General features: G+C 48.3%; 2 protein-coding genes across 2 annotated transcripts; both read left to right on the top strand.

Annotated features, from left to right (window-relative positions):
* The first annotated feature begins 3,602 nt into the window (after positions 1 to 3,602).
* Positions 3,603 to 7,897, top strand: LOC134668300 (uncharacterized). The gene is made up of 3 exons (XM_063525782.1): positions 3,603 to 3,760; positions 4,396 to 6,981; positions 7,676 to 7,897. The coding sequence occupies exons 2-3, from the start codon at positions 4,561 to 4,563 to the stop codon at positions 7,895 to 7,897; spliced, it is 2,643 nt and encodes an 880-aa protein (XP_063381852.1). The 5' UTR covers positions 3,603 to 3,760; positions 4,396 to 4,560.
* Positions 7,898 to 13,301: 5,404 nt separating this feature from the next.
* LOC134668298 (uncharacterized) lies at positions 13,302 to 15,494 on the top strand. Its single transcript, XM_063525781.1, has one exon. The coding sequence runs from the start codon at positions 13,302 to 13,304 to the stop codon at positions 15,492 to 15,494; it is 2,193 nt and encodes a 730-aa protein (XP_063381851.1).
* Positions 15,495 to 24,975: the final 9,481 nt, after the last annotated feature.

Genomic DNA, 24,975 nt, shown 5'->3' with positions numbered 1-24,975 from the left:
CAGTGCATGGCTGAGTGCGGCATTTGCCCTCGTTTCGATCTCCAGTGCTGTCTCACCATCGAACACCATGACCACGTCGTCTGCAAATGCCTGGCAGTATACATGCTTCTCGTCGAGCTGTTTCAGCAGAGGATCCAAAAGAAGGTTCCATAGAATGGGTCCTCCTATAGATCCCTGCACGCATCCTTTGCTGGTTTTCCTATTGCATTCTTCCCCCGCATACCTTACTCCCACCGATCTATCTTTGAGGTAACTATCGATGACTCTTCTCAGATTCACCGGTACTTGTTCTTCAGCAAGCCTGACACGGATCGCTGGCCACCAGGCACTGTCGAACGCCCCCTCTATATCCAGGGACACCAGTGTCACTATTTTCTTTTTGTCCAATTTATTTCTTATGTGCTTTATCAGGGTATAGAGGGAGTCTTCGGTGCTCTTTTGTGGGACGAAGCCGTACTGGTGCTTGCTGGTTCTTGGCAAGAGGTGATATCTGAGACGGGCCACCAACATTTTCTCAAGAATCTTGCCTAGTACCGGCAACAGCCCGATAGGCCGGTAGGACTTTGGGAGGGTGTAGGATTCTTTCCCAGGCTTCCTCAGGACGACCACCGTTGCTTTTTTCCATTTTGTAGGGAAATGACCGAGCTCTAGGCATTTGTTTATTAGTGCTAGGAAAGCTTCCGGGGCGCAGGATATCGCTTTGGTGCAGATATCTGAGGTAAGGCCATCATCTCCCGGTGCCTTTTTCGGGTTGAAGGACTCCAGGGCCGTCTTCAGCTCGTAGGGGGTGAACGGTGGGTCGCAAGTTTCAGCTTGACTCCACTCGTTGACCTTTTCGGCTTTTCGTCTTATGTGTCCCTGTCCATCCGACTCTCCTTCCTCTTTGTCTTCAGGGTAGAATGTTTCTGCCAAGAGTTCCACTGATCCCTTTGCGTCCAAAAGCTCATCACCCTTTCTCAGCATTTGGTCCTCTTCCCTTTTTGTTGCTTTACCCAGGACTCGGTATATTCCCTCCCAGACCCCTTCTCTGTCCTGTTTGGAGCAAAAGTCTCTCCAGCTGTCCGTCTGTGCATTTTTTACTGCGGTCTCATATGTCTCTTTTTGTTGCAGATATTGTGCCACCACCACCTCTCTACGGACCGGGGCTGCGTTTCTTATTCGGCGTTTGCAAGTGGCGACCATCTTCTTCATTTCAGCGAGCTCATCGGTCCACCATGACATGGTAAATGACTTTGTGTTTTTTAGTTTTGGCATAGTGTAGTTGCATGTGTCCGTAATTATGTTATTGAGTGAATTTACTGCTGTGTCTATTTGTTCTATCGAATGTATGTTTTCCATGTGTTCTAGTGTGAAGTTTGTGTTCTGCATAGCCTGGGTCAGTTTCTCATGAAATTGATCCCATCTTGCTTTTCGGGTATTGTAAATTCGTGTTGTTCTGTGTATTTTAACTCCGCGTGATTTTTGAATGTTTATACCGAATGTAATGGCATTGTGGTCCGAGCTGGTGAGGTCGTCGCTGACTTGCCAGTCTTCAATACGCCCTAGCAGGTCCGCCGTGCAGGTAGTGATGTCAACATGGCTAGTGAATCTTCTATTCCCTCGGACAGTGTCAAAGGTTGGGGTGGTTCCTGTGTTGAGTATTTGCAAGTTTAGTTCCTCGATGGTCCCGCTCATCTGCTTGCCTCGGGAGTCCTCATTTGGGCTTCCCCACCATATGCTCTTTGCGTTTGCATCACCGCCAGCTATGATGTTATTTGGGCCGCATGCATTAACCACTCTTTTTATTTGTTCAAGGTACTGGTCCATTGGTTCGTTTGGTTCAAAGTAATATGACACCAGTGTAATTATCCAGGCACTTGTGCGAATCTTTACCACGGCGATATTTCTTGTGGTGAATTCCGGACATTGGACTACATCGAGATCAGCGTCAAATACTGCAATAGCTGCTTTGACGGTTTCGTCCGCGTTTGTTGTGTCCTGGAATATCCGCACACCCTGATATGCCCTCATACCCTTCTCCCTTCCTACATAAGGTTCCTGGAGCAATGCGACTGCTATTTTTCGTGGTTTGGCTTCAAGTAGGAGTTCGTTTGTCGCCAGTTTACTGCGTTGAAGGTTTGCTTGCACCAGGTAGTATCTGTGGACTGCGATTTCATAGCGATTTACCTCCTGGTCAACTTTAGCAATACGCTACTGAGGCCCTTGCTAAGACGTCCCACTTTTTTCTTACTGGGCAGTCACTGTTGCAGAATGGAGTTTTTATCCCAACATTAAAAAGTTTATGTCAATATTGTCAACTGTCTTCTTGGAAAATATATCTTTCGTTTCCTACGTACATTTTGTATTTTAATTCTATTAATTTACTTATTTGGACCCCAAGGCCCAGGTTTAACCTTTAACATGGTCCTATTGAGTCGGGAACCGTAAGTAAATAAAATTAAATGCGTAGAAGCGGATTCTAAGAAGCACGAAAAAATTTTCATTCGACTCGTCTGGAGTTGCCGATTTGAAGGTGCCGCCATTGTGCGGAGCCATCGCAGCGTTCAACGAGCCGCGAGCAAGCGTTCTATAAACGCACCAGCACCACTCACTGCGCAGCGATCTCGCGCGCGTGGAAATCTGTTTGACGTTTGTTCTTTTCCAGATATTTTAGTGTTTGTGGTGGAAAAGTGTTTCTATCTTGTAATATAAGTTTAAAAGCTTGTAAAGTTAATTGGTTTTTGCCGGTTTTTATGTGCGTCTACGAAGTCGTTTTTGTGTTTTCCACATGCAAAGCATTGTGCACAATTTAACATGGAAAAGACAGAAGAAGAACGACGTCAATTAGTTGCGCGCAGAGGCACGAAAAAAGGTACTCTAACAAGATTGAAAAACAAAATGGAAGAATCGTATATAAACGATATAGAAATGCTAAAACTGATGGTAGAGAGGGCCCAGACGGCATTCCACGATTATGAAGATCTGTGCGAGAAAATAGGTGATGAGGAGGATCCCATTGCTGTCGAAACGACTTTTTATGAATGCGTCGCAGCAATGCGGCAGCGAATTGCGGATTTATCGGCACCTGTACCCACCCCTGCCGTTTTGCCGGCAGTGACGCCTAAAGTGTCGTCGAAAATAAAGTTACCGAACATACAAATACCATCATTCAATGGCAAGTATACAGAATACAGACCTTTCATAGAAATGTTTACTGCCCTTGTGCATAACAATGAAGGGTTCGACAATATACAAAAGTTTTTTTACCTGAGAAGCTTCCTAAAAGCTGAGGCATTTGATTTAGTCAAAAACTTACCTGTCATCGGTCAAAGTTATTCCGAAGCTCTCAAAATTTTAGCTGATAGGTACGATAATAAATATAAAATCATCAATGAGCACATAAATGCTTTGTTTGAGTTGCCAACGCTAACGAAGTCAAGTCCTAGTGCTTTACGCTCATTGATTTCAATAACAAAACAGCATTTAGCTGCATTAAAAAACCTTGATGAGGCCATTGAAAAATGGGACAGCGTTCTCATTTGCCTATTAAATAAAAAACTAGACCCAGTTACTAACCGAGAGTATCATTTGCATAGGGATTCCTCAAAACAGCCAACCTTTAATGATTTTTTAAAATTTGTAGAAGGTCGGGCCCTTGCCCTAGAGAACAGTGAGGGACGGGGTGATACAGCAAGCTGTGCTGCTGGCAAGGTAGCTCCAGTGAAGATGGCATCATCATCATTTGTCACTACCAAAGCATCCCAAGGCTGTCTGTACTGTGGTAAGGAACACAAATTATATGCATGCCCTAAATTTGCTCTAGCTTCCATATTGGAACGACTAGATTTTGTTAAGGAAACAAAGCTTTGCAAGATTTGTCTTAACATTCACCCAGGAAAGTGCAAGTTTCATTTTAAATGTAAGGAGTGCAAAGAATCCCACAACTCGCTACTTCATGTAAATGAAGAGAAATCCTCATCGGTGTCATTGACTAACATTAATAATCAGACACTGGTGTTGTTGCCAACGGTTAAAGTTAAGGTAGTTTCTAAATGTGGCAAGGAGATCATAGTTAAAGCAATGCTTGACTGTGCATCTCAGAACTCCTTTATTACAGCGAAGCTTGCAAAGCAACTAGGTTACCCACTCTTGCCATGTTCTACTACAATAACTGGTGTAACTCTAGAAGATAAATCGGTCAAACATAGTTTGCGCCTGGATATTTGCTCATGTGTTTATCCATATAAAACACAAGTAAATCTGTTAGTGGTAGATAAATTTAGTAACGAAATGTTGCCACAAACAGAAATAGATATTTCAAAGATTGAAATCCCTGAAAATATAACATTAGCCGATGACACCTTCCATATCCCAAGTGAGATAGATATTTTATTGGCTGCAAATATCTTTTTTCAGTGCCTGTTGTCGCAGCCTGAGGAGCTGCGCGATCCTGATGCCGCACCCAGCTTGGTTCACACACAGTTTGGTTACATAGTAGGAGGTGATGTTCCATCTTCTATTCTTAAACAACCTGCTGTTTCTCTTTTCTGTCAAGAATGTCAAACTGATGTACGCGATACTATGTCTAATTTTTGGCAAACAGAAAAAGTACCTGAAATATATGCGGAACATACATCTGAACAACAACAGTGCGAAAAATTGTTCACTGAAACTGTCAAACTTGAAGACAATCAATTTACAGTTTCATTGCCATTAAAAATACCTATCTATGATGTGAACAATACATTGGGGGATTCATTTGGGTTAGCGCTCAAGAGATTTTATAATCTCGAGAAGAGATTTCAGAAGGATCAGAATTTGTATGAAGGTTATAAGGATTTCATACATGAATATCTCGATTTAGGTCATGGATCATATGTTGACATTTCCTCATATGATCTTACTAAAGATCCTGTGTACTTTATGGGACATTCAGCTGTTTTAAGGCCGGATGCAGTAAGTACCAAGCTCCGGGTAGTCTTTGATGGATCTATGTTAACGAGTAATAAGATTTCATTGAATAATATTTTAATGAATGGACCAACTGTTCAACAGGAACTGTTCGACATACTTTTGTCATTTAGAGTGCACAAATATTTCATTGCTTGTGATATCAGGCGTATGTTCCGAAATATTTTAGTACAGAAAGATCAGCGATCTTTGCAAAATATTCTCTGGCGAGACACTCCTAATGAGTCACTAAAATGTATTCAGCTAAACACAGTTTGCTATGGAATGAAGTCATCAAGTTATCTTTCAACAAGATGCTTGAACGAGCTGGCTACGAAATTCGAGAGGCAATATCCTCTAGCTAGTTCTGCAATACTAAACTCTACCTATGTAGATGACATCATTCATACAGAGGATAGTTTGGCAAAGATTGTTGACACTCAAACTCAATTAATAGAATTACTTGCTAAAGGTAGTTTTAAACTACATAAATGGGCAGCTAATGACTCTTCAATTTTGACAAATATTCCAGCAGAGCAGCAGGTTGTTGGAGAACTGGAACTGAATAAGGACATCAAAACTTTAGGTTTAAAGTTAGATATTGACTCTGATTCTTTTAAACTTTCATGTCCAGTGTCAAAAAATGTCCCTAAAACAAAAAGACAAATTTTAAGTTACATAAGCCAATTCTATGACCCTTTAGGTCTAGCGGGACCCGTTTTTGTCCAAGCTAAAATCATTATGCAAAAATTGGCTCAGGCTTGTACCGACTGGGACTCAGTGCCCTCGCCTATTTTACTAAAAGAATGGCTTGAATTTTACAATGATTTGCAGACAATGAAAGAAATTAAAATAAAACGAAATGTTACTGTTGATAACATTCAGTCAGCTCAGCTAGTAGCATTTGGTGATGCCTCAATTTCTGCATATGGAGCAGCCATTTATTTAAGAGTCACTGACAAGCATGGCAAAGTATCGATGTCGCTTCTTTGTTCTAAGAGTCGCATTGCATCTAAAGACAAGAAGTTGACTGTGCCACGATTAGAATTAAATGCATCTCTTTTGATGGCAAAATTATGCTTTAGAGCATACAATACTTTAAGTAAAAAGATATCTATTGAAAGTGTGCATCTTTTCAGTGATTCTCAGGTTGTTTTGGCATGGCAAAAAACGGATCCAACAAAACTAAATGCTTATGTTGCTAATAGAGTCAAATTAATCAACGAATATACAAAGGGTTTTCAATGGTTGTATATAAAAACAGACCTCAATCCTTCTGATTGTTTGAGTCGAGGTGTAAAACCTAGTGAACTACAAAGTAACCAACTGTGGTGGTGCGGACCGACTAGCATGTCTGATCCAGAGTATAAATTTACCGATGATAGTAATACTGTACCTGACAACTTACCGGAGATCAAGCATGCTGATGGTTCCAAGCCGGTGTGTATGGCATCATATCAATCGGTTTCTCTTGCAAATGATTTGTTAGATAAGTTTTCTAACATTAATAAGGCAGTTAACGTGCTTGCCTACATACAAAGATTCTGTAAAAATGTAAGGCCGGGTTCACAAAAAATAAAGCTTAATTTTATTACTTTTAGCGAGGCAACCCAGGCATTGCATATGTTTATAAAGAATGAGCAGGAAAGGTTCTTTGATAAAGAGCTGGCCTCTTTGCGGGCAGGTAGGCAAGTTTCGTCGTATTTACTATCTGTCAACCCCTTCATTGATGCTAACGGTATTCTCAGAGTAGGTGGACGTTTGCAACACTCCTCCTTACCTTATAGCCATAAGCATCAGATAATCTTACCAAAAGAATCTAAGGTCACTTACCTTATTATTGAAAATGAACATTTAAAGCTTTTACACGCCAGTCAGAAAGAATTACTTAGCAATTTAAGTCAACGCTATTATATAGTTAACGGTTTGAGATTGGTAAAAAAGTTTGTGAATAAATATCTCACATGTTTTAGACTGAAAGGTGAAACAGCAAAACAGCTGATGGGTTCATTGCCCGCTGGTAGAGTCAGCATAGATCGAGTGTTTGCTAAGGTTGGTATAGACTTTGCGGGACCAATCCTGATAAAGCAGTCAAGAGTGAGAAGTGTTGTCACTACTAAAGGTTATATTGCTGTGTATGTGTGCTTTGTCACCAAAGCCATACATTTAGAGTTAGTGTCAGATCTCACCACTGATACATTCTTGGCTAGCTTCAAACGATTTATTGCTAGACGTAATTAATGTTCCAACAGAGGTCTATTGTGATAATGCCGCTACTTTTAAGTCGGCTAGTACTCAGTTGTCTGAGTTATATAAATTGAATAATAATAAATGTCATCAAATTCAAGTTCAAAATGTGACTGCAAAATTGGGAACAACATTCCATTTCATACCGAGTTACTCTCCGGTGTTTGGTGGTCTATGGGAGGCCGCAGTAAAAAGTGTTAAATATCATTTGAAAAGAATGTTGGGCTCACATGTTTTAACATATGAATTGTTGTACACGGCACTTGTTCAAATTGAAAGCATTTTGAACTCGAGGCCTATAACGCCAATGTCATCAGACATTGAGGACCTCTCCTATTTAACGCCAGGGCACTTCTTAACTGGTGCGCCCTTAACTTGCTATCCTGAGCAGGATATCACAAACTTACCTGATAATAGATTGAAGTTTTGGAGGAAATGTACTGCTCTGCAGCAGCATTTTTGGCGATATTGGTCTAAACAATACCTTAATGTCTTACAGAACCGTCCTAAATGGAAGGCCGCCTTGCCTAATATTAAAGTAGGTGCTCTAGTTATCTTGCGTGAAATAGATACTCCGCCTATGACTTGGCCTATGGCTAGAGTTACCAAGGTTTTTCCAGGTCAGGATGGAAAGATAAGAGCCTTAGAAGTAAAAAAGGCTAATGGTAAAGTTCATACAACTTCTATTACTAAAGTGTGTATACTACCTTTAGATGAATAGGTAGTGTTTCAAAATGTTATTATATGATATTTTAATATTTTAGTTAAGTATTATGGCTAATATCCTACTGAATTGTACTGATACTTAATTTATAACTGTAAGTAGGTAGTCATGTACTATGTGTTGATGCTGGGTGCATCTAATGTATAAGATGTTTATTTAGTTATATGAAATGTGTCTTATCTTATGTTTGTTACATACTGTTTCATAACTACTTTCATAGCAATCTTGTAAACTTATTAAGTTATTAGTAAGAGTTATATTAATTTCAATTTCACAAACCTTAAAAGATTACAGTCCGCTCTAGATATTGAAGTATACAAGGGAGCTAATGTGAAATGTAGTTTAATATTTAATAAGGTATTAATTTGTACCTAGTTATGTTATTTTATGTTGGCGGAATATGTTGCAGAATGGAGTTTTTATCCCAACATTAAAAAGTTTATGTCAATATTGTCAACTGTCTTCTTGGAAAATATATCTTTCGTTTCCTACGTACATTTTCTATTTTAATTCTTTTAATTTACTTATTTGGACCCCAAGGCCCAGGTTTAACCTTTAACAGTCACTGCTAAAGGCGTTGTGGTCACAGCGGTCCATCTTTGCTCTTACGCAGTTTCGGCAAGACGGCGGCTCGTTTAACGTCCAGATTGGGCATTCTGTTTTCATGTGCGGGTCTCCACAGTGGCTACATAGCTCGCTTTGCTCCTTGCAGAGGCGTCTTCCATGTCCGTAGCCTAAGCATCTGGTGCATTGCACAAGGGGCGTCTGATCTTCGACCCTGATGCTCTGTAAGTCCACCCGCACTCTGTTGCCATCAGTTGCCCTTTTCCATACCTTGGGTGAGACGCTAAGCACGATGTGCCCCATATGAGGGTTTCGCGCTCTGCGCCTGAACTTTACCACCATCTTACTTTCCTCGTCATCTAGGCCGTGGAAAATTTCCCTGTTCTGGTTTTTGAGGGCTTTTAAGACGTCGTCGTCGCTGTGTATCAACAACACATCCCTCAAAACCATTAACGGGTTTTTATTTTCCACCTCCTCGACGACCAGGTGCGCTCCTGCTGCTTCCAGTTTCTCCTTTATCTTTTTTCTCTCTTCTTGGGTTCTGCATCCCATTACTATCTTTCTATCTTTTGCCTTCCTCACTCTTTCCACCTGTATCCATCCTTCTTTTGCGTCAATAGCCTTCCGCACTTTCTCGAGCACCTCTTCTCCTGTTTCGAGGTCATCTTTTGAGGAAACTACTACCGAGTGCAGTGTCGGTCGCCCGGGGGCCACTTGCTCGGGGCGGCTCGCCACTGCCCCCGCATAAGTGTTGCTCTTTATGCACAGAGAGCTGTGGTGTTCTAGTGCTTCTTTTAGTTCGTCCATTTTCATTAAATGGTCTTTTTGCTTTACAGCTTCTGCTGCACTAGCGTAGGTTGTTCCCATCGCTGACATCTTTTCCATTGTTTCTCTTTGCTTCTTCATCTCTTCCTTTAGGTCTTCCATCATCTTGTTGTTTGCAATCAGCAGATTTGAATTTTCCTTTATTTTCTGCACACAAATCTGTTGGTCTAGTTCTTGGTCAGGTTTTGGGCTTGGGATCGGAGGTGTATTTTGTTTGGAGGTCTGTTCAGTAGAACAGGGTTGTGGTTTCTCCAAGCGTTTCTTCTCCTGTTCCACTTCCTTCACAAGCCTGTATAATTTCTCTATAATTTCATTTACTGAGGCTTTTATTTCCCTTTTTATGTTTCCAGACTTGTCCATTTGACTCTTTGCTGTTTCCAGCAGTCGTCTGGCCTCCGCGGTTTTTGGGAACATGGCTGGTTTGGTCTTCGGGGGGCCAGCCTGTGACTGTTTTTGTGCGCTATTTGTAGCCATGGTCGGCGCTGGGAGGGCCACGGCGGCTGGCTTTGATGTCGCATCAGCACCTGCGGCCCCTCCCGTCGATGGGCTTGGTGAAAGCCGGAAGGTGCTGTCCAGCTTTGCCCGCTCCGCAGGACCTGCCCGCTTCGTTACTGTGGTTGGAGTGGTTTTGGGGGGTATGGGAATATGGCTCTTTCCCTGCTCCCACTCTCCGATACTGCGTCTTACGTTTGGGGCAGGTACCTCTTCCGTGAGCCCAGCGGCCGTCGGTGTTTGGTGTGAGGTGCCCTCCTCCTGCGTCTCTGGCGGTGACGTCATTTCTGTTTCCAGGTCTACTTTGCCCTTCATGGGAGTCCTAAACATTGCCATGGAAGTTGTTCTTTATCTGAACCCCTGTAAAGGGGGGGTTGCAGTCAAATAGGGTTTGAAATAAAACACAAATATTGTAAATGTAGATACACAAGAATAAAATAAAATATCGACTCTATGTAGAGTTGGTCTGACGACTATAGTGCCGGTGTACTGTAAGTTTAATATAAGTAAGTATTGAGTCGCAGACTCTGTCAGTTTACTATTTCTATTTTTATGCTCTATATAGAGCCGTAAAAAGTGCCTCTGTACAGGGGAGGCAGAAGTATCTTAATATCTAGGATAGGCAGAGTCCGTCTGCGCTTTCAGGAGCCGAAAACCCGGTTTCCCTGAGCTTATACAGGTGAACGAAATTAAGGCTCTATGTAGAGCCGTTTTCTCTGCACCAGCTGATAGCTCTCCCCGAGCCCTTTCCAACGAACCCAAACTCGGCCTGGTTATGTCCAGGGGCTCCAGAGCTATGGCGCCTCTAGTTTTACCGATATCCGAATCGGTAAAAGATCGGTTTACCGGAAGCTGTCGTATCTCCGGAACTACTGGGCCTACGAACCTGCGGTTTGGGCTGCTGTCCTCAGCTCCGCGAGAGCTATCTTCCGAGATGGTCAGTTGGCTCAAGTAGGGGCCCGAATTTTCAGCACCCGAAAAGTCCCGAAGTTTTTCTCGGTTTTCGTGAAGGTCAGGCTCCTCCCTTATTTCCAGTCCAAACCCCGTCTCTCTACGACCTACCGTTTGGAAGTTACGGCTGTTTGAAATTTTCCAATATGGCGGCGCAACTGTCAAAGTTCAATTTCAAATTGAATTTGCGCCGCTTCTGGTGGTCCTAGAACGACGGGATTTCCACTGTTTCGGGGAAGTATGACCCTCTCTACCTATTTGGATCACTTCCAGACGTCCAGAATTTGACGTCTCGGATTCGGTCTGGATGGTGGGGGGTGGGTGTATTTTGTCCCTCTAAGGCCTAAATCGAAATCCCCAAGTCGCTACGACAAACGGTTGTCCCGCTACGTCAAATTCAAGAAAACCAAGATGGCGGCCGAACTGTCAAAGTCGGGTTTTAAATTTTAATATCTCAGGTCCTATGCGTCCTAGAGGACTGCGGTTTTCTCTGGGCAGTTCGGCTTGACCTTGGCCTTAGTCTGCAAGTGGTCCGAATACAAATTTCGACCTTCAAGATTTTTTCCAAATTTTTTTGGAATTTTGTCGTTTTTAAAATTGGGGTCTACAGGTACTTATATTTACACAATTTTTCCGTTTCTCCGGTGTTCCTGAGACACGGTTCACGAGATATTTAATTTTGAATTTTACCTGAAAAATACCGGTTTTTTCAAAATTTTTGTTTTAAGACTTAGGAACCTGGTCCTTGGGCTTATTTAAGTCGAAAGGGGTGCTATGAAGTCAAATACAATGCCAAAAAGTATTATTTTCTATTTATTTTTGAATTTTTGCTATATTTCACAAAAAAATTAATATCTCGAGAACCGTACAAGATAAAATCAAGCAAAAAACGTCATAAAATATCTTAAATATAAAACTATCTTATTCTAAACTAAGTTAAATTATTCTAATACAAAATTTTTTGGAAACTCAAAAAATAAAAATTTTCACTAAAGTGTCCTTAAAGTGGTCCAAAAAATTGTCCAAAAATCTGTGACTTCGTGAGTGTGTTCCTTGGTCGAGCGCGCAGCAGATTCTTCAATAAAAAATATAGGGTCTGCCTGAACTTTTCTCACTATTCACTCTTAAAGTTTGAGTTTTTAAAATGAAATATTTCCAAAACTAATTGTCCAAAAAATCTGTTTTAAATACCGTTTAGGTCCAGATGGTGTGCCGCTTCGTCCCACGTTGTCAAAGGTTGCCGCTCGCGTCCGGATCTATGACCACGCCGCCACGTGGTTTTTGTTTTTCTGGCGATTGTACTTCAGCCGGTAGTTGTATTGCGGCGCTGAGGGTGTCGGCGTGTAGAGCTTAATGCGACGCTTCCAACGGTGTATTGCACTCGTGTGTTGCGACCTCCTGTCGCACTGCAAATAGCGTTTTGCTTCAACTTAACCTCACTTTTCACTGTTTTTAACACTTAGCGGTTTTTTGGGGCGTCCGCCACTTACACACTGCAATCCTTCGGATGGCGCGCACTGTCCCGCACACACTGGTTTTTGTTTGGAGCCAATCGGGCTAAAATTGCCACGTCCACGAATTTTTAAGAGCGGAGCTTTGCGAAAACGATGTTGCTACAACGCCCGGTGGCACGTGACTGGTTAGGTTAGGTTAGGTTAGGTTAGGTTAGGTTAGGTTAGGTTAGGTTAGGTTAGGTTCGAGGTTTTTCAGTGAGGCGTTTATAGAGCGATTTCGGCGATTTTTGGTATAGAAATAAAGACAATTTTTGGCTATCCATTCCGGTTATCGAAACAGCTCTTACTTGACGACTTGGCGATTTATTGGATTTCTTGTGCTTTTTGAGTAGGTACGGTTTTTGTGCGGTTTTGGTTTTTCACTAAAAAATTTCTATCTTCTTTCTCTTATTTTTTGTGTTCTCTGTTTTAGTCTTTAAAAATCTAGTTTCTATTTCTCTTTCTTTTTCCGTTTTCTCCGCAGCGCTGGGCCTCTTGGTTCCAGAGTTATAGGGAAAACAATTCTTTGTTTTGAAGTTTGGAAACTTGTCTTAATTTTCGGAAAAAAATTGTATCTTCTGTTCTCTTCTTTGTTCTTCTTTTTTAGTGATTAGGTTATTAGGAGAAAGATAAGGGCTATCTGCTGACGGTTCAAACATAATTTTCTGACTTCAGGATCAGAAGTTATTAAGAAATAACTGAGTGCTATTTCCTTTTTTCAGGCGCTTTCAACTACACGACTTAAGTTTGTAAATTTTTGAAAAACGATAGTGTCTGAAAGCAGGAAGCTAGAGTTCAAGCGTTTCTAGATTTGGATAGGGGAGGTTAAACACCATATTCCTATTCTTGTTTGGAAATTTTTGGACAACTAGAAGGGGGTGAAAAAAATCTTCAAACCCAATTTTCGTAACTTTGTCAAGTGTGACACGGATCACACTTGACCGTTTTTTCGAAGAAAAAAATCTGTGGCCGCCTCCTCCATAGTTATGGAGGGGGTAAATCCGGATCCGGGTGGGAATAAAGGAGGGGAACGTAGGGAGCTGAGAAACAGGGGGGATAAAGGGATTTCTGGGGAAATGGGGACCAATACGGTGTCCCAAAGGGACGTGAGGCCAGAAATGAGCAATGATCTGGACGATTATGGGAGGGGGTACATTGGCGGGGGGGATGTCTCCCCAACCCCTACATTGGGGAGATTGTGGGCGGATGTCTATGAGGATGTAAACCTCTCGGAGATGTCTCCTGACGATGGGGACAATCTCAAGGAGGCTGATAGGGAGGGTTCAGGAAGTGGTGCGAAGACCTTGAACCGGAAAGGAAAAGGGGAAAAAAGGGTAAGAGCCCGCTCAGACAGCGAGGAAGAGGCCCCGGAACGCAAACTGGGCACTTCCCACCGTGGCCGTGGCAAAGGTCATTATACTGGGCTTGGCGCCGCTAAAGCCAAACTGCAGCAGGCGCAACAGGAAGAATATGAGACAGATGCTGATATGGATACCAACCATAGTCCCAAACCAAGACGGAGCACGGGCAGGCGGTCGCGTAGCCCAGTATGCATGAATTTAACACGAGATGTGTTCGATACTCCTGGTGATCGCATCAAGGCCTATGCCCAGGATATTATGAAGGATGCCGGTAAGAGCAAGAATCTCAAGGGTTCGATATGGGGCAGTATTAACTCTGCGTGCAAAGAGTTAATGGATATTGCAGACGCACTTGGGGAGTCAGATGTTGTCCGCTCCCTTAAAGCGGACAACCAAAGGATGCGGAAGGAGTTGGAACATCTCCGACTCGAAACGAAGGCACTGCGCACGGCTTTTTCGGAGCGCAATCTGACGAAGGAACCAACGGTGGGGAGGAATGACGATATGTCCGCCCTCCTTCAAGATATGGGCACTCTCATGGACACTCGTCTAGGGGAATTCAAGCGCGAAATCTTCGTGTCTTTGGGAGAGATGGTCAATGCCCGCCTCGAGAGGGTGGAGGGACGCCTACCACCAGAGCCCATCCTCCGGCCGCCGCTGGCTTCCGACAGGAGGGTGCTTCTAGACCTGGAAGTGACGGGACACCAAAATGTTGAGCCTAGCGCCCCAAGGCCGAAAAAGAGAAATAAGGGGGCATCTCAGTCGGTCTCCCAAATGGCATCTAGTCAAACATCTGGGGGGGCATCCAGAGTGGCTGAATTGACCCAGCTGCCGCCGTCTCCAGTTGGGCAGGTCAAAACCAGGCCTGTACCTGCACCAAGGGCCAAAAAATCCCAGGAGGCGGTCCCTGCTGCCAGGGCGCCAAGGGGAGTGGCTCGGCCGAGTGTGCCACCGCCTGCACCCCCACAGGACAGTTGGACTACGGTGGTCAAGAAGAACAAAGGCAAGGGCAAGGGTTCTGCCCCGCCCCAGTCCCAACAGCAGCAGACTCCGACCAGGGGCACAGCCCCGAAAAAGACGACGGCCCCGAAACTAGTGGCCCCAAATATGGCGGCGGTCGTGGTGGCTCTTAAGCCTGAGGCTCAAACTGACTACAGGACGGTCATGGAAAAGGCCACCACGCTAAAACTGGCGGAACTTGGAGTTGATCACCTCAAAGTGCGCAAGTCGGCCACAGGGGCGCGAATCATTGAGGTCCCCGGAGCGCAGAGCAGCCAAGCGGCTGACAACCTGGCAGACCGACTCCGTGATCTAATAGGCGATGTGGCAGATGTATACCGGCCAGTAAAAAAAGCAGAAATTAAGATTTCCGGATTTAATGAGTCCGTCACCCCGGAGATCATAAAAAAGGAGGTTGCCGCCAGAGGTAATTGTAAAGAGGAGCAGGTGACGGTTGGGGCAATCAGAATGGCAGCAAATGGGTCCGGCTCAGTCATTATACGCTGCCCACTAACAACGGCTAAAGTGGTCGTCACAGCAGGACGCATTGTGCTCGGGTGGTCAGCGGCGCGTGTAGAGGCTCTGGAACAGCTACCTTTACGCTGTTACCGCTGTATGGGGACGGGACATACGAGGCCTCTGTGCCCGTCTCCGGTGGATAGAGGCAATTGGTGCTACAGGTGCAGCAAACCAGGTCACATGAGCAAAGACTGCACTGCGTTGGCTCCCTGGTGCGCTGTTTGCCACCACGCGGGACTAAAGGCGGGGCATGTGATGGGCGGGCAGGCTTGCACCCCTCCACCAGTTAGAGGGAAGGAAGCCTGCACTGCTGGTCCTGGTGCTGCCGCCGCGGCCGCTTCCTTGAATGTACCTGAAAATCGGACGGAACAACAACTTATGGATATTTAATGTCACAAATACTAGACTTAGAAATACTCCAATGCAACGTAAACCACTGCGCTCGTGCACAAGATCTTATGATCCAACACATGGCGGAGTGGGAGGTTGCTGCGACTGTTGTAGTAGAGCCGTACTATGTCCCTGCGCAGTCAAACTGGGTAGGCGATAGGGTTGGAAATGTAGCCATAGTGGCACCGGCTATGGGTGGTCTGCCCCTCTCCAGAGTGTCATGTGGCTCTGGATACGTAGTGGCCAAACTGGGGGACATTGTACTAGTTGGTGTCTACTTCTCCCCTAACAAACCACTGCGGGAGTTTGAGGTTTACCTGGAGGGGCTTGGACGGGTGGTAGCTGGTGCAGTTCCCTCCCCCATAATGGTCCTGGGAGATCTTAATGCCAAGTGCGCTGCTTGGGGCTCCCCTAGGACTGATCCCAGAGGAGCGGTACTCCTGGACTGGCTGGCTGGACTTGGGCTTGAAGTGATCAACCGGGGTACAGCCGACACTTGTGTGCGTCCCCAGGGAGGATCAATTGTCGATGTCACACTGGCTTCCCCAGTCGTGGCAGTACGAATAGCAGACTGGCGAGTCCTAGAGGATACGGAGACCCTCTCTGACCATTTGTATATCAGAATGAGGGTCTCCAGAGTCCGGCCAAACCAACTGCCAAGACCGGCAAGGCGAGCGGGTAGACTACCGAGATGGAGTCTGGCCTCCCTGGACCGTGAAGCAGCCAGAGAGTCAGCTTTAGTGGAGTCGAGGTGGGGGCGGCAACTACCCGAAGATGACAATGTAGACAATATGGCCCTTGGCTTTCGGGCATCCCTCACGAGGACCTGCGACGCCTCAATGAGAAGAGCGGGACCACCTTCGAAGAAAAAGGCCACTTATTGGTGGTGTCCGGAAGTTGCCGCTCTTCGGCTCACCAGTAATGCGGCACGAAGGCAATACACTCGCTGCCGTAGAAGGCGGCACACGCAGGAAGAGCTGGACGCACACTATGCGGCGCTAAGTGAGGCCAAAAAAGCCTTAAACCTCGCCATAGCCAAAGCAAAGGACACGGCGCACACGGCCTTTTTGGCCACTCTAGATGAAAACCCATGGGGGCGGCCCTACAAACTTGTGAGGAAAAAGCTTCGCCAGGCCGCTCCCATGGATGCAATGGAAATGGGGACTCTACAAAGTGTAATAGAGGGATTGTTTCCTCCAGCTCCACAATTCAACCCACCTGCAATGGTGGTCCCCAGAGAGGAGGAGCCGATTGAACCAGAGGAGGTGCCCCTTGTCACGGAGGGTGAAATGGCTTATGTGGCCCATAGAATAAGGGCCTGCAAAAAAGCCCCTGGCCCAGACGGGGTTCATGGGAAAATAATTCCCATAGTGTTGGAATACCTTGGAGACTGCCTCAAGTCCATCTTTGACCGGTGCCTAAAAGATGGGCAATTTCCAAGGTGCTGGAAGGAGGGAATAGTGTGTCTCCTCCGGAAGGAGACTAGGCCGGCGGATTCCCCTTCTGGATGGAGGCCCATAGTGCTGTTAGATGAAACCGGGAAGATGCTCGAACGCATAGTAGCTTCCCGGATCAATAAGCATTTACATCAGACGGGTCCAAATCTTTCGGACCGCCAATATGGGTTCCGTTATGGCAGGTCCACTATGGACGCATTGGGGGCACTTCGGGCCTTTTGTGAGGATGCCCAAAGAAGAGGGGAGGGAGCCATTGCAGTGTCCTTGGACATCGCCAATGCATTTGGTACCCTCCCATACTCGGTGATTCGGGAGGCCCTTAAATACCATGAGGTGCCCTTATATTTGAGGCGGGTCGTTGACCACTACCTGTCAGATAGAGTGGTGGTCTGCGACACTCCTAATGGACGGTTGGAGAGACGGATGGCCTGCGGTGTTCCACAGGGGTCGGTGCTTGGACCCCTGTTATGGAACATTGGCTTTGACTGGGCCATCCGTGCAGAGCTACTCCCCCGAATGGCCCTCATGTGTTACGCTGATGACACAATGGTGGCCATTCGGGGCAAGGAGCTGAGAGAGGCATTGCGGAGGGCGGAAGTGGCGGCAGACCTAATAATACTAAGAATCCGCCTCTTAGGACTAATGGTCTCCCTCCCGAAGACCGATGCGATAGTTTTCGGGAAGAGAGGATGGAAGGTGCCCGAGGGTGCCTCCCTTAGAATTTCAGGCGAGGAGGTTAAGGTGAAGCCCCATATAAAATACCTCGGCCTTACACTAGACACGAGGTGGAATTTCGGGGAGCACTTCCGTCAAATTGCTCCCCGAATAGTGACGGCAGCTTCGGAGATGGGTAGGCTGCTGCCTAATGTGGGAGGACCCTCCCACGCTTGCAGGAGGCTTTATGCTGGAGTGGCCCGTTCAATGGCCCTCTATGGGGCCCCGATTTGGGCCGACAAACTTAACCAGGAGAATAAAGCCCTACTGCGGAGGCCACAACGAGTTATTGCCATACGTGTTTGTAGGGCTTATGTGACAGTAGGTTGGGCGGCAGCGTGCGTATTGGCGGGCACCTCACCTTGGGAACTGGATGCTGAGGTGCTCGCCGATGCGCATAGGCGCAGAATCAGGAGCAGAGAGACAGGTGATTTCCCTGCTCCTGAAGAAGTAAGGAATGAGCGCAGAATGGCGTTGAGAAGGCTCCGTGAAAGATGGAAGACAGACCTGGAGGATTCCCCCTATGGAACCCGCACCATAGGGGCGATCTTCCCGTCGCTAGATAAATGGCTGGATAGGACGCACGGCAGGGTGGGGTACAGATTGGTGCAGGTATTGACCGGACACGGGTGCTTCGGTCACTACCTGCACATGATACGTCGCGAGCCTACCCCGGCCTGCCATCAGTGTGGTGAGACGGACGACACGGCCCAGCACACCCTGGAGGTGTGCAATCGCTGGGTTGTGGAGCGTGGCGCGCTGGCGGTAGCCATTGGGACGGATGATCTCTCGCTGCACAGCGTTGTGGCGGCCATGTTGAACAGCGAGAGATCTTGGGAGGCGGTGGTCTCCTTTTGCGACACTGTTGTCTCGCAAAAGGAGACCGAGGAGAGGCAGCGGGAGGAAGACCCAAATGCACTTCCAATCCGGCGCAGACGATTGGGGAGGAGGCGCAGGCGGTTTGCCATCAGGAACCGTGCCATACCCCAGTAGGGCAGCGGGTAGGGGACCCGCATAACACTGCCTTGCACGGGAGGGGGGAGAGTTAGTTATGCGTTTGCTGACTCTTCCCAAATCTGGTGTGTAGTCCCGGTTCGTTAACCGGGCCAGGACTGCCGGGGGGGTGTCGTGGTGACGTGCTTGCGACCCCGTTGCACCCCCCTTACGGCATAGACGGAAACGCCGCAGGGGTTTTAGTGGGTATTCTTCTCCCCTCCCTCTGAATAGCAGAGGGAGTTACGGGAGGAGGGAGTCCCACATATCACCCCCCGATGGGCGTCCCCAGCCCGGGGGTGAATGCATAAACGCATTTCCCCTGCGACAAAAAAAAAAAAAAAAAAGGTTAGGTTAGGTTCCCCTTCGAATGCTGTCACCTTGCCGTGGTGAAGGGGCTTGCGTGCTCCAATGACCCTCAGGGCTATACCGGATAGGGCCTCCCAAGCCGGACAGGCCTGAGGAGAGGGGCCAGACTAAGAACAGCACACGGGGGGCGGCTCCGCGTGTCCCTCTGAAACCAGCAGAGGGCACAGTGCGAGACGCCAGGTTTGGTGGAGTTGGAGCTTCATGCAAGAGCTGCCACAGGTGGCTTGGTCCACCTGGCGCGATGTTGTAGCTACGGCCACCGTCGGGCAACTCGTAACCCGCACTGAGCGGACCGAGGACCTCCCTCACTGAGAGGAAGGTCACGTGGAGTTAACCACTATAAAAAATCCCCAATCTTAAGGTGTGACTGGCGTGCCGATGAGATGCATGGCTGGGGGGAGCCCAGTCTTGAACGTCAGGAGGGGGGCATACCTCTTTAAAAAATAGCAAACAAAAAATGAGTGGCCAGAAATGGGAAAAACTACCCCAGGAGGTACCAATCCTCCGTGTCACCACAGAACGGGCAAGTGCCCGCGCTGTGGTGACATGCTGCCCACCGTATTCTGGGGGGGCACACCGCTCAAGGACGAAAACCGATGACCAAGGCAAACGTTTAATGGACAAGGATGCAGGTGACACAATTTTAAGGTTGCGAGGAGGAGGGGACAAGGATAGTGCAGAGGCGTCCGATACGTCACCCACCCCAAAACCCCCGATGATGCAGTTCCGCCCAATTCGGTACAAAGGCGGGCGTTTTTCACGTCACGCTGTCCCCGATGGTGAAGACGGAGAGGAGGAGGTGCCCGTGGTACCAAACGAATACGTGCGGTCACCCACACCAATCCCCACGAGGGTGTTCTGTAAGAAAAGGGCTCGCGGCGGGCTGGAAATGCTCCCGTCAGGTAACGAGGAATTCTTTTCCCCCGGAAAAGTAGACATGCGCGACCTGCCTGGTGGGGAAGTCTACTGGTCACCGCTGCAAACAGACGCCGAAAGCGAGACGGCTGACTCCGACGGCTCGCTGCACGCTCCCACCTCCGGCCGACCCGGAGAAGTGCGGAAGCGGCTGCTGAGTGAGGAGGACGGGTCGGGGGCATCTGATGGTGATGCTTCCGTTTCCGGAGCAAGGCCCGGCTTCGGGCCAAATAAGAGAGGACGAGGAATCTGCGTGGGTGCGGCCCGGGCCAAAGCTAAACATCCGAAGCCGGAGCAACCTCTCGAGACCACCCCGCAACCCTCGGATGTCACTGCGGGGCCCCCGAAGACAGTGGCCCCCTCGTGGAGAAGATCTCTCCCGGACTTACGGGTGGTTCTGTCCCGCTGCGATCTCGAATCTGCAGCCCAGGCACTCTCTCACAAGAGCGGCAGAATAGGGTCAGAGACGGTGACCCCTAATGCAAAAGAGCGGGAAAGAGAGGTGGATTGCATATCCGATGCGGAGAGCGTGGCATTGTTGAGCTCTGAGCCGGCTCACGGTAACGAACATGGTGATAAACGGGCTGAGGTGGACTGCAGCTCATTGAGTGACAGTGACCACGGACGACTCTGGCAAGGTCACAATCTGTCACAGGGGTCACAGGGGTCGGACTCCGAGGGGGTCCCCAGGAAGAAAGTCCAGTCCAAGTCTAAGCAAGGACGCAGTCGGCCCTCTTCCACAGGCTTTGGACTGGCCTCGCAAACGTTGGAGGATTTCCGCCGCAAAGAGGTAGACAAAGCTAAAGCTGAAGCGGAATTAGAAGACATGACCATCCGCATGCGGCCAATGGAGGAGTATGGAGACGCACATGGCTCTGACATAGAAGATCAGCTCATGTCAGCACTAAACACACAAGTGCTCGACAGCGTGGCAGTTGTAAAAAAAGTCATTGCCACGTCAAAGAACCTGAAAGGTACCCACCAGAGGAAGCTGAAAGACGCTGCCGCTGCCATCACGGATTTTGCCCAGGTGATGCTGGCCCGCACCACCACGGAGGAGACGAAGAAACTGCAGCGGGTCATCGCTCGGCTGGAGTCGCAAATGGCGGAACTCCTAAAGGATCAGGCGGAGCTAAGAAACGAGCTGCGGCTCGCAAGAACAGCCCCTTCCTCTCAGATCCCGGCACCACAAGCACCACTTGTGATGAAGGGAAGTATCTCCCAAGAGGAAGCTGAGCGCGTAGTGATGGTTAGCGTGGGGAAAATGATAGACGCCAGGCTAGAAGCATTGGAGGATAGGCTCCTCCCAACTAAGACGGTAAGGCCAACACTGGTCTCAGACAAGGCAAAGCAGGTGGCACCACAGGCCACCAGCACCGCGGATAGAAGGCAAGCAAATCCGCCCCCCACGAAGCCCTCAGCTGGTTCAGCTCCTAGTGATCTGCAACCAGCTACGGCTCCGACTAATAACAAGAAGCTGACGAAGAAGAAGGGAAAGAAAGAAGAGAGGACGGTGCAATCCGTGGAAGCCCCACTGGAGGCCCGCGCACTGCAGCCGGCCCCAACAAAAACAAAGAAAGGCTGGGAAACGGTCACCAATAAAAAGGGCAAAAAGAAGATTGCAGCGAGTCTTCCCACACAGCCGCAGCAGGCAGCTCGCAAGAGGGTCCGCAAACTGCGACCTCCAAGCTCTGCGGCAGTTGTCCTTAGGCTAAATCCAGAAGCCGGAGATGGGAAAACCACTTACGCGGACATTATCAAAGAGGCCAGGTCAAAAATTGATCTAGGAGAGCTGGAAATCCAGGGAGTGCGGTTTAAGAGGGCGGTCACGGGAGCCATCATCTTAGAGGTACCCGGAGCAACCAGCGGCGACAAAGCAGATGCTCTTGCCAACAAATTGAGGGAGAAACTAAATAATGACATTGTCCAAGTGTCCAGGCCGACAAAATGCGCTGAAGTGCGAATCTCGGGACTAGATGACTCTGTCACGCCTGAGGATGTTAAGGATGCCGTGGCCAAAGTGGGTGGCTGCACCTTAGCCCAAATCAAGTGTGGTGAAATCCGACAGGATTTTTCTAGCCTTGGCTCAGTATGGGTTCGTTGCCCAATTACGGCGGCCAAAAAACTAACCGAGGGCGGCCGCCTACTTGTAGGATGGGTCTCGGCAAGGGTACAGCTGCTGGACCAAAAGCCTATGCGCTGCTTCCGCTGCCTCGAAGCGGGTCACGTGCGCGCGCAGTGTAAGGCTGAGGTGGATCGAAGCGATTTATGCTTTCGCTGCGGCCAGTCTGGCCATAAAGCGGCCACGTGCTCTGCCACGCCGCACTGCGCTGTATGTGCAGCGGTCGACAAGCCAGCAGGGCACACGATCGGAAGCAAAATGTGCGTTGCTTCCAAAAATAATAAGAAGGGGATGAGGAATGGCGATGGCTCCCGGGGACCCTCGCAATCCGTCCACCCACCCCCCACTGTTTTGGCCGGGGTTGAGATGGCAGTGTCAATGGAAAGAATATAATGGCACTAAATTTCTTGCAGGCGAATCTCAACCACTGCCTACGAGCTCAGGACCTTTTGCTCCAGAGCATGGCGCAGTGGCTGGCACATGTGGCTATCGTCTCCGAGCCCTACTTTATCCCTCAAAGAGACTTTTGGGCTGGGGACCAAGATGGTACGGTTGCGATAGTCACGCAAACAGCTGCTGGCTCACCACCTTTTGAAAAGGTAGAGAAAGGAAAGGGTTTCGTGGCTGGGCTCATCGGCGGCATAACAGTAGTCGGTGTCTATTTTTCGCCCAATAGAAGCCTGGCTGAATTTGAATCCTTTTTGGCAGATGTGGGGATGGTTATTGGTCGAAACCACCCACGCCCCGTGCTTGTTGCCGGCGATCTAAACGCCAAATCCGTGGCGTGGGGATCGCCGTCAACGGACACTCGTGGACGCGAACTGGAGGAATGGGCAATCGCAACAGGGCTAGCTGTGCTTAACCAGGGGTCGGTTGACACATGCGTGCGACAACACGGTGGCTCCATCGTGGACGTGACGTTCGCCAACGCTGCCCTAGTGAGACGTGTCCAAGATTGGCAAGTGCTCGAAAATGTGGAGACTTTGTCGGACCACAGGTACGTCCAATACAAGGTCTCCGCGCTCCCAGATGCACCAAGTGGGCCGATTAGTCAGTCGCTACCAGGTGATGGACCACGATGGGCGTTAAAACGCCTGGACAGAGATGCGCTCGTTCTTGCCGCTGAAGTTCAGGCATGGAACCCGGTCCGAGGAGATCCAATAGACGTGGACGTAGAGGCGCAGTGGTTTGGCGAGGCTATGATAAACATCTGTGATGCAGCTATGCCACGGTCTAAGCCCTTCCCTCCTAAACGACAAGTCTATTGGTGGTCTGTGGAGCTCGAACAGCTTCGTAAGTCCTGCGTCGTGGCGAGGCGTCTATACAGTCATCAGCGAAGGAGAAGGCTCAGAGATACAGTCCGGGAGACAGAACTGTATGTACTGTACAAAGAGCGTAAAAAAGCCCTTCAGCTTGCAATAAAACAGGCGAAGGAAGCCGCTCACCGTGAAATGTTAGAGACGCTAAATAATGACCCGTGGGGGCGACCATATAAAATGGTCCGAAGCAAACTCCGCTCCTGGTCTCCTCCCCTAACGCGAAGTCTCGAGCCGGAGTTACTACAAGACGTGGTGGAAGCACTGTTTCCGACCAGCGATAACTTTGTGCCCCCCGCAATGGCATCACCATCCGCAGCGAGAAATGAAGAGGAGGAAGTACCTGATGTTTCCGAAGGTGAGCTCGGAGCAGCTGTGCTAAGGCTGAAGGCAAAAAATACAGCCCCGGGCCCGGACAGCATACCGGGCCGTGCCTTGGTCTTGGCCAGCAACGCTCTAGAACCGAGAATACTGAGAATGTTCTCAGCATGCTTTCAACAAAGCAGATTTCCGCGGCAGTGGAAAACAGGCAAACTAGTCCTGTTAAAAAAGGAAGGGCGCCCGGCAGAATCTCCATCTGCCTACCGCCCAATAATCCTACTTGATGAAGTCGCAAAGCTTTTTGAACGCATTATAGCAAACCGCCTCATCAAGCATCTTACACGTGTCGGGCCTGATCTCGCAGACAATCAGTTTGGATTCCGTGGTGGCCGCTCTACAGTCGGGGCCATTCTTCGTGTTAAGGCCCTGGCGGATGAAGCGGTGTCCCGAGGAGAAGTCGTCTTGGCAGTGTCGCTAGATATTGCAAATGCGTTCAACAGCTTGCCATGGAGCTGTGTTAAGGAGGCGCTGCGATATCACCAGGTGCCAGAATACATGTGGCGGATAATCGACTCGTACCTTTTTGAAAGGTATATCACATACCCGGGTCCAAAACAGTGGGCAAGATGCCCGATGTCCCGCGGTGTTCCACAGGGGTCGGTCCTTGGGCCGCTTCTGTGGAATATTGGGTATGATTGGGTCCTACGAGGTGCAACTCTGAATGGCATAGATCTCACCTGTTATGCCGATGACACCTTGGTAACAGCTCGAGGAGCCAATTTTAGGCAAGCGGCTATATTGGCAACAGCAGGAGTCGCGCATGTCGTTAGCCAAATTCAGCGGTTGGGATTGAAAGTGGCCCTACATAAATCGGAAGCTCTGTGTTTCCATGGGCCCCGAAATGCTCCTCCACCAGATGCAAACATAGTGGTAGGTGGATCCAGGATAAGCATAGAGTCCAATATGAAGTACCTCGGTCTCGTGCTCGATAGCAGGTGGACATTCCGTGCTCACTTCAAACACCTGATGCCGAAACTGCTGGGAGCAGCTGGCGCATTAGGGCGTATACTTCCGAACACGGGGGGGCCCAAGGCGTCATGTCGACGGCTCTATATGGGAGTCGTGAGATCCATGGCCCTATATGGAGCACCAGTATGGGGTGATGTACTGAAGAAGGCGGAAATATCTCTCTTGAGAGCACCGCAGAGAGCTATGGCCACAAGAACCGTACGCGGGTATCGAACGATTTCTTTTGAAGCAGCATGCGTGCTGGC

The sequence above is a fragment of the Cydia fagiglandana genome, chromosome 10, assembly GCF_963556715.1.
Source record: "Cydia fagiglandana chromosome 10, ilCydFagi1.1, whole genome shotgun sequence".
Taxonomy (NCBI): Eukaryota; Metazoa; Arthropoda; class Insecta; order Lepidoptera; family Tortricidae; genus Cydia; species Cydia fagiglandana.
The sequence above is the reverse complement of the archived record's forward strand: the minus strand, read 5'-3'. Positions and strand labels throughout refer to the sequence as shown.

Excerpts from the sequence above, each read along its gene's own strand:
- LOC134668300 (XM_063525782.1), top strand. The coding sequence starts at position 4,561 with ATGTCTAATTTTTGGCAAACAGAAAAAGTACCTGAAATATATGCGGAA. Across the intron at positions 6,982-7,675 it reads TAGATCGAGTGTTTGCTAAG|AACCGTCCTAAATGGAAGGC; the intron begins GTTGGTATAGAC and ends AATGTCTTACAG.
- LOC134668298 (XM_063525781.1), top strand. The coding sequence starts at position 13,302 with ATGGGGACCAATACGGTGTCCCAAAGGGACGTGAGGCCAGAAATGAGC.